At 51.6% G+C, this 7,474-nt stretch overlaps 1 protein-coding gene across 3 annotated transcripts in view; it reads right to left on the bottom strand.

Moving 5' to 3' along the window:
- Positions 1-2,781: 2,781 nt before the first annotated feature.
- The window catches only part of LOC144894265 (zinc finger protein ubi-d4-like), an 81,752-nt gene continuing 77,059 nt past the window's right edge, over positions 2,782-7,474 (bottom strand). For 2 of the 3 annotated variants that reach the window (XM_078786627.1, XM_078786628.1), the window contains exon 11: positions 2,862-3,076. In XM_078786627.1, the coding sequence (XP_078642753.1) occupies positions 3,006-3,076 (71 nt within the window). In that variant the 3' untranslated portion in view covers positions 2,862-3,005. Of the gene's footprint in view, positions 3,077-7,474 lie in introns of all 3 variants that reach the window. The other variant, XM_078786629.1, reaches the window with a different exon arrangement.

Raw genomic sequence — 7,474 nt, 5'->3', positions numbered from 1 at the left:
AGAGAAGGTCTGATTTTTGGCAGCATTCTTATAAACCGGGATAACATGAGCAAGTTTCCATGCGGCAAGCAGGTGGCCCTCAGAGGAAGACTTGGAAAAGAGCAGATAAAGCGGAATAGACAGAGCAAACGAGCAAATATTGAATATAAAGTACTGATACCATCAGGCCTAGTGGCAGTGGTGATGTCAAGAGTGACATGGAATACATCCACCTTCCGCAAGGAATGCTCACATGCTGGAGAGACTTTGCAGTGTGGAAAGGGGTAGAGGTGGGGGTTGTGAGGTGTACGATGCATATGGAATGAGAGGGATTGGAAACCTTGTCTCCTCGGCAAATACAAAGTTACGGACAACGAGCCTTGGCAGGAGCAGGTCAGTCGTGACCTCATCCTTCAAGAATGAAGGGACAGATGAAGCGTACATATTAAAAGCAACAAACTTGACCAGTTGCCAACTCTTGTCCATTGTCCTGGAACTTGCAAACACAATAAAATGTGTTAAAATAAAATAAAACTAAGTACTAACTAACAGCATGCACGAGAGGATTCCATTTAAAGCCGTTTTCCCGGATTTTGGTAAAATACTGATTAATTTGCAAACACATTGTACATGTACAACAGCATCAAACACAATGCAGGATGATTTGCATTCAAAATACTCAAATGCACATTATACACATCTTGGGCCTATTCAAAAAGCTTGAAAATCAATAAAATACTGAAACCCTAGTTATTCTGGAATAAGATGGAAACCACAGCACCAACACCAATTCAAGTCATTCAATTGAAAATTCGGAACAATTTGCTGCTAAAAGGAAATGTATCCCAGAGACAGCAGCCACAATATATATATATATATATATATATATATATATATATATATATATATATGGGATTTGCCTCCAGTGCCTGACAACCAGAGAAAGTTATATCAAGACTTTAATCACTTTGCTATCAATCGTTCCAGTATTTTAAATATGAGAATAACAAGCAACTTTTTCACAACATAAGGATTCCTTACAGTGATGGCGCACAGACGGCACAATGTACACACACAACGTACTCACAAACAAATTGCACCATGACGTTTCATCTGCCGCTCATGGTCTGACAAACGCATCCCCGACCCTCCGACTCCAGAAACCACACACAGTTCACCAAATCCTTCCTTTACATGCATCGTTGAGATAACTTATTACCTTTGCCTCATCGTCAATTTTCATCACCTTAAACAACCCTCATCACATTCAAAATAACTACTCCGGTTTATAAAACTTTACTCAATTTTCTTTAGAAAAAAAAACACAAAAAAACCCACTATCATCAATTTAATAATTTTACTTACTTTACTTAAAAAAAACAATATATTTACTTGATCAAATGAGAAAAACAAATAACTGCCACAACAAAAATCTGCATGAATGCAATATCGACGACTAGTGTCGCCAGCCAATGACTATGGAAATAATCACAGCTTCAAAATAATTTATTTTACAAAACGACGTTACTTACGTTAAGTGTGCAAAAAAATTAAATAAAGCCCTTGCTTATATCAAATTATCAGGAAATTAAATACTCTTAACTCGAAAACAAATGCAGTAGACTCTTGTTAAGGTGAACCGATTGGTTCTGCAGAACATTAGTCTGAACAAATGGTCTTCAATCGTGCGATGGTGACTAGAAGCTGATTTAAATAAAAAAAACAATTCTCTAAGGCTTTTGGAGGAGTTTGTACATGATATAAGTGCATGCGTTACAGTGGATTACAGGACTCTGCATTTACTCGTCATTGTCCCCAAACACAATGTCGTGGCATTAGGACACGTCCATAGCAGTTTGGCTTTGAATACAAGATCAGGATTACGCAACCTTAATTTACTCAACAAGGAATTTAGGATTTGTTAAGATCAGACATGGAGACGTTTATTTCCCCCTCAAGCACCGAAACAAAAGGAGTGGAATGGCTCATGAAGCATATGTTCGCAAAAAAAGATGAACAAAGCCGGAATAAATGTGTTTAGATCGAAGCTGAGCAGATCCAACATTAGGTTCTGTATGGAATAGGGAGCATTGGCTGAACAGCGAATACTGTAATAAGCATCTTAGAGTTGAAAATTTCATTTTCCTTCATCTTATCAAATTTGATTTAACAAGAATGATATATAAGTGGCATTATCACTGTCAGATTCATTTGGGCATGTCTTCGTCTTAACGAGAGTCTTCTGTTTCGTCTAATCAAAGCTTCAGGCTCACACAAAATAAAAAAGAAGAAGAAAAAAATCTTTAAATCTCAACTTTGACTATATATATTCTAAAAATTATTTTGCCAAATAATTCTAATTTTTAGGTAGAACTTACTTGCGCGTGTGTGTATGTATGTATGTATGTATGTATGTATGTGTATATATATATATATATATATATATATATATATATATATATATAGTGTGTAAATACATATATGTTTTTGTTTATCACAGAAAATCACCTCCTTAAGTCACACTGTGTAGATAACCAGGTGTAAAAACTAGGTTAATAATAGTATATAAAATGTGGTTTCCATGATCAATTTGTGCGAACCAAGGAGTTCTTTTGTAGTTTCAACCCATAAAAAAAAAGCTGACAACTTTAAAAAGTCATAAAAACAAAACAGCGAGCAACTGTTTTTGGAATAGATCCAAGAACAGACCAATGTACATGAGGATGCAAATGTACGCGAGTACTTTGTTTTCTTCTACTGTACCAGGAAAACTACAGCCCATCAGGAGACAAGGTAGAACATGAAGGTAAAGCACAAATACTGTATGTACAAATATTGTGCTGATTTCCTCTACACAAAATTAAATATATAAATAATCCTTTTTTGAAAGTGATGACGATTTGTAACATTACATTGTAAAAACCAAAATCCACAGCAGCACGTGACACCAAAGAAATTGTTGGCCGAACCAAAGTGACCAAATTACGACGTCACAAATGAAGCGCTCTCCCCAAGCTCGATCAATCTCATGCTTTAGCGGCATACGCAGAAGCTCTTTCCTTTAATTGTTCCATGCAAAGATGGCAGCTCCAGCTACCTGTACTCACCAGGGAAGGAGGGGACAAGGGGACGACAAGGCAAAGGGAATAAAGAGTGTAAAAAAGAAGCTCACGCCTGCATGCACATTTTAAAAATAAATATTAAAACTTTTAATACATCAAAAAGCACTTGTTAAAATTCGCCGATATTAAGCGTTACAATAATCATGCTTTAACTAGAAGTATCTTTAGCTCCACCACCGAAGGTTATACATTCACCCGTTTGTTTGTAATTTGCAAAATCGAAAATTTGCAAGTATATTGGTTGATCTGGTCAGTTATTCTGTCTGTTTGTCAATCGCCTGCATGTCACATTATTACTCCAATCTTCATGGAACTTAACCACTGGGAAGACGTAGTGACAACCTGGAAGCTAATTGTTTTTTTTAGGTCAATAGGTCATTTCATCCATATATATATAATTATATATATGTAGGAGCTGTGCTCCCACGTCAATCGGAAGAATGGACGCGACAAAAAGCTGGAATTCGTCCGAGTTTCTTTGTTGTCACGAAACAACTCGGGTACTCTGAAAAGCCCGTTTATCGGGCAGCAATATATATACACACATTATCCCGGAGCGTTTGCCCGGGAAAGGCGAGAGGGGGCGTGGCCGGGCGTCCTGGCCGCGGCCTGGCAAGTCGAGGGCGGGCATGCCCGGGCGTCCTGGACGAGCCCGGCATGGTGATCGCTCCGCGTCCTTGGTAGGTGCAAGGCGATTGTGTAAACCCAGCGGTAGCCGCTACACACGTCCCCCCAGATTCGACTTGCACCGGCAGGGTCAATTTTAGGGGGTTCCTGATGACCCGGCTGAAGCGACCCCTGGCGGGTCGTGGGGGGGGGGGGGGGGGGGGGTCTGGTGTGGTGGTGGGCGGTCGAGTGGGGGCACCGTGGACGGGGGGCAGCCTCGCCGCGGCGGAAGGGCCAACCGTGGCGGTTGGTCGATGTCCACGTGCGCCGGCTTGAGGCGGTCCACCGCAATCCGGTCCGACCTGCCGCCGATGTCGATGACGAACGACTTGTCGTCCCGTCGCAGGACCCGGAAGGGCCCGTCGTACGGCGGCCAGAGTGGCCCCCGATGTGCGTCATGACGCACAAAAACGTACTCCGCTGTGCGAAGCGCTGGGGGGACGTAGGACTGGGGGTCACCGTGGTGGGATGTTGGCACGGGGGCAAACCGTCGGGCGGCCTCCTGGAGGTCCGAGCACTGGTGAGCTGCGGACCAGGGACTGGTAGCATCGGGCACGAATTCGCCCGGGACACGTAGCGCCTGGCCGTAGACAAGCTCGGCGGTGGATGCCCGGAGGTCCTCCTTGGGGGCCGTGCGGAGGCCCAAAAGGACCCACGGCAGCCGGTCGGCCCAACCGCCGTCCTGAAGGCCGGCCATGAGCGCGGCCTTCATGGAGCGGTGGAATCGCTCGCACAACCCGTTGGCTTGGGGGTGGTAGGCCGTAGTACGGTGGAGCTTGACCCCCAGGTTGCGGGCGACCGCGCCCCACAGCTCGGAGGTGAACTGCGGTCCGCGGTCTGACGAGATGTCTGCCGGTGCGCCGAAGCGGGCGACCCAGGTGGCGATGAAAGCCTGCGCCACGTCGGCGGTGGTGGTGGAGACGAGGGGAACGGCCTCCGGCCACCTGGTGGTCCTGTCCACCATGGTGAGCAGGTGTGTGAACCCCCGTGATGGGGGGAGGGGGCCCACCAGATCCACGTTGACGTGGTCGAAACGTCGTTCGGGCACGGTGAAAGGTGCCAGCGGGGCCTGGGTGTGTCGGTGGACCTTGGCCTGTTGGCAGGCTGTGCAGGTGCTGGTCCAATCGCGGACGTCCCGTCAAAGGCCGTGCCAGACGAATCGCGCCGACACCAGCTTCTGGGAAGCTTTCCGGCCCGGGTGGGAAAGGCCGTGGAGGGAGGCGAAGATGCGGCGTTGCCAGGTAAAGGGCACGATGGGGCGAGGCTGGCCTTGGGAGACGTCGCAGAGCAGGACAGTGTCCGCGAAGGGGTGTCGGCCAGGCGGAGGCCCGTGTCCGCCGCCCGGAGGGCTTGCACCGTGGTGTCGGTGGTTTGGTCCGCCGCCATAAGCGCGAAGTCCACGCCGAGGTGGACCGCGTTCACGCTGGCCCGAGAGACAGTCGGCCACGGCGTTGTTTTTGCCGGCGACGTGCCGGATGTCCGTGGTAAACTCCGACACGGCGGAGAGGTGGCGCTGTTGGCGAGCCGACCACGGCTCCGTGACCTTGGCCATTGCGTAAACCAATGGCTTGTGGTCGACGAACGCCGTGAAGGGTCGGCCCTCCAGGAGGTGGCGGAAATGGCGAACGGCCAGGTGTAGACCGAGGAGCTCACGGTCAAACGTGCTGTATTTGAGCTCGTTCGGCCGGAGCTGCCGGCTGAAAAAAGCGAGTGGCTGCCAAACCCCGTTCACCCATTGTTCATGTACGGCGCCCACCGCGTAGTCGGAGGCATCCGTGGTGAGGGCGATGGGAGCGTTGAGCACCGGGTGAGCGAGCAGTGTTGCGTCGGCGAGGGCCCGCTTTGAGCTTTGGAAGGCCGCGTCCATTGCTGCGGACCAGACGATGTTGTGCTTGGCCGGCTTGCCCCGGAGGGCTTCGTAGAGGGGCCGCATGAGTTGAGCAGTGCGGGGCACGAAGCGGTGATAGAAATTCACCATTCCCAGGAATTCCTGCAGGGCCTTTATGGAGCGGGGACGCGGAAACGTGGTGATGGCCTCGACCTTGGTTGGCAGCGGCACGGCCCCGTTCTTGGTGATGTGGTGGCCCAAAAAATCAACGGCCGTCGTGCCGAAGTGGCATTTGGCCGGGTTGACGATGAGGCCGTGCTCGCTGAGGCGCCCGAACAGTGTTCGGAGGTGGAGGAGGTGCTCGGCCCGGGACGTGCTGGCGACGAGGATGTCGTCCAGGTAAACGAAGAGGAACGGCAGGTCACGCAGCACGCCGTCCATCAAGCGCTGGAACGCCTGAGCCGCGTTCTTGAGGCCAAACGGCATACGTCGGAATTCGAATAAGCCGAACGGCGTGATGACGGCCGTTTTAGGGACGTCGGCCGCCCTGACAGGTACCTGGTGATATCCCCGTATGAGATCGATTTTTGAAAAAATGACCCGTCCTGCCAGACGGGCGGAGAAGTCTTGGATGTGCGGGATCGGATACCTGTCGGGGGTGGTAGCGTCGTTAAGGCGGCGGTAGTCGCCACATGGGCGCCAGCCGCCCCCTGGCTTTGGGACGATGTGTAGTGGCGAAGCCCACGCGCTATCGGAGCGCCGCACAATGTCGAGGTGTTCCAAAGCGTCGAACTCGGCTTTGGCCACGGCGAGCTTGGCCGGGTCGAGGCGGCGGGCTCTGGCGTAGACCGGCGGGCCCGTGGTTGGTATGTGGTGCTCGATCCCATGTCGTACTGCGACGGCCGAAAACGTCGGCCGCGTGAGGGCCGGGAACTCCGTGAGCAGGCGAGCAAACTCGTTCGCCGCCGGGAGGGCGCATGCCAGCTCGGTCGGAGCGGAGCTGCTCAATGTGCATACCAGGGAGCTGAAGATCTCGGCGTTGATGAGGCGACGCCGTTGGACGTCCACCAGCAGTCCGTGTGCGCAGAGGAAGTCGGCGCCTAGCAGAGCCATGGGCACGTTTGCGGTTACAAACGTCCAAGTAAAGCGTTGGCCGCCGAAGCAGAGGGTGACGTTGTGCGGGCCAAAGGTGTGGATGGCCGATCCGTTGGCCGCAACCAAGGAGGGGCCACAAACCGCGGACTGCCTGTCCTGATCAGAGGCGGGTATGACGCTCAGTTGGGCGCCGGTGTCGCACAGGAAGTGCCGTCCGGACGCTTTGTCCGTGATGAAAAGTAAGTTGCCCGTGTGGCCGGCGCTCATGGCTGGTAATGAACGCCGGCCCGGCCGTTTCCCGGCCTGCCGAAGGTGCACGGGGGTCGGCATGTCCGGGCCTTCTGTCCGAACCTGGCATGATAGTAACACCATGCTTGGACAGGTGGAGGCCCCGGTCGTCGTGCTGGAGGTGGTCGGCTCGCTGTAGCGGCCGCCAATTGCTCGGGTGCCATGGGCATTGGGTCGGAAGGCGGTGGGCCCCAGGTCGCTGCTGCAATGCGTTGGCCTGCCGCGGAGATCTTGTCGGCTTCCCTGGCGAGGGCGCGGGGATCCGTGATCGTCGTGCTCGCCAGGGCGAGGCGTACCGGGCTAGGCAGCTGACGGAGGAACAGCTCCCGGAACAGGAATGCCGGAGAGTGCTCGCCGAGCAGCGAAAGCATGTAGTCCATTCGCTCGGACGGGCGAGTGTCGCCGAGCTCGGGCAGGTCGAGCAGGCACCGTGCGCGTTCCGCCGATGGGAGGGAAAAAGCGTCGAGGAGCTTTTTAATCGCGCCGTATTTGTCAG

The sequence above is a fragment of the Myxine glutinosa genome, chromosome 11 (genome assembly GCF_964187855.1).
Source record: "Myxine glutinosa chromosome 11, kmMyxGlut1.1, whole genome shotgun sequence".
Taxonomy (NCBI): Eukaryota; Metazoa; Chordata; class Myxini; order Myxiniformes; family Myxinidae; genus Myxine; species Myxine glutinosa.
Note: the sequence above shows the minus strand (reverse complement) of the source record. Positions and strands in the feature narration are given on the sequence as shown.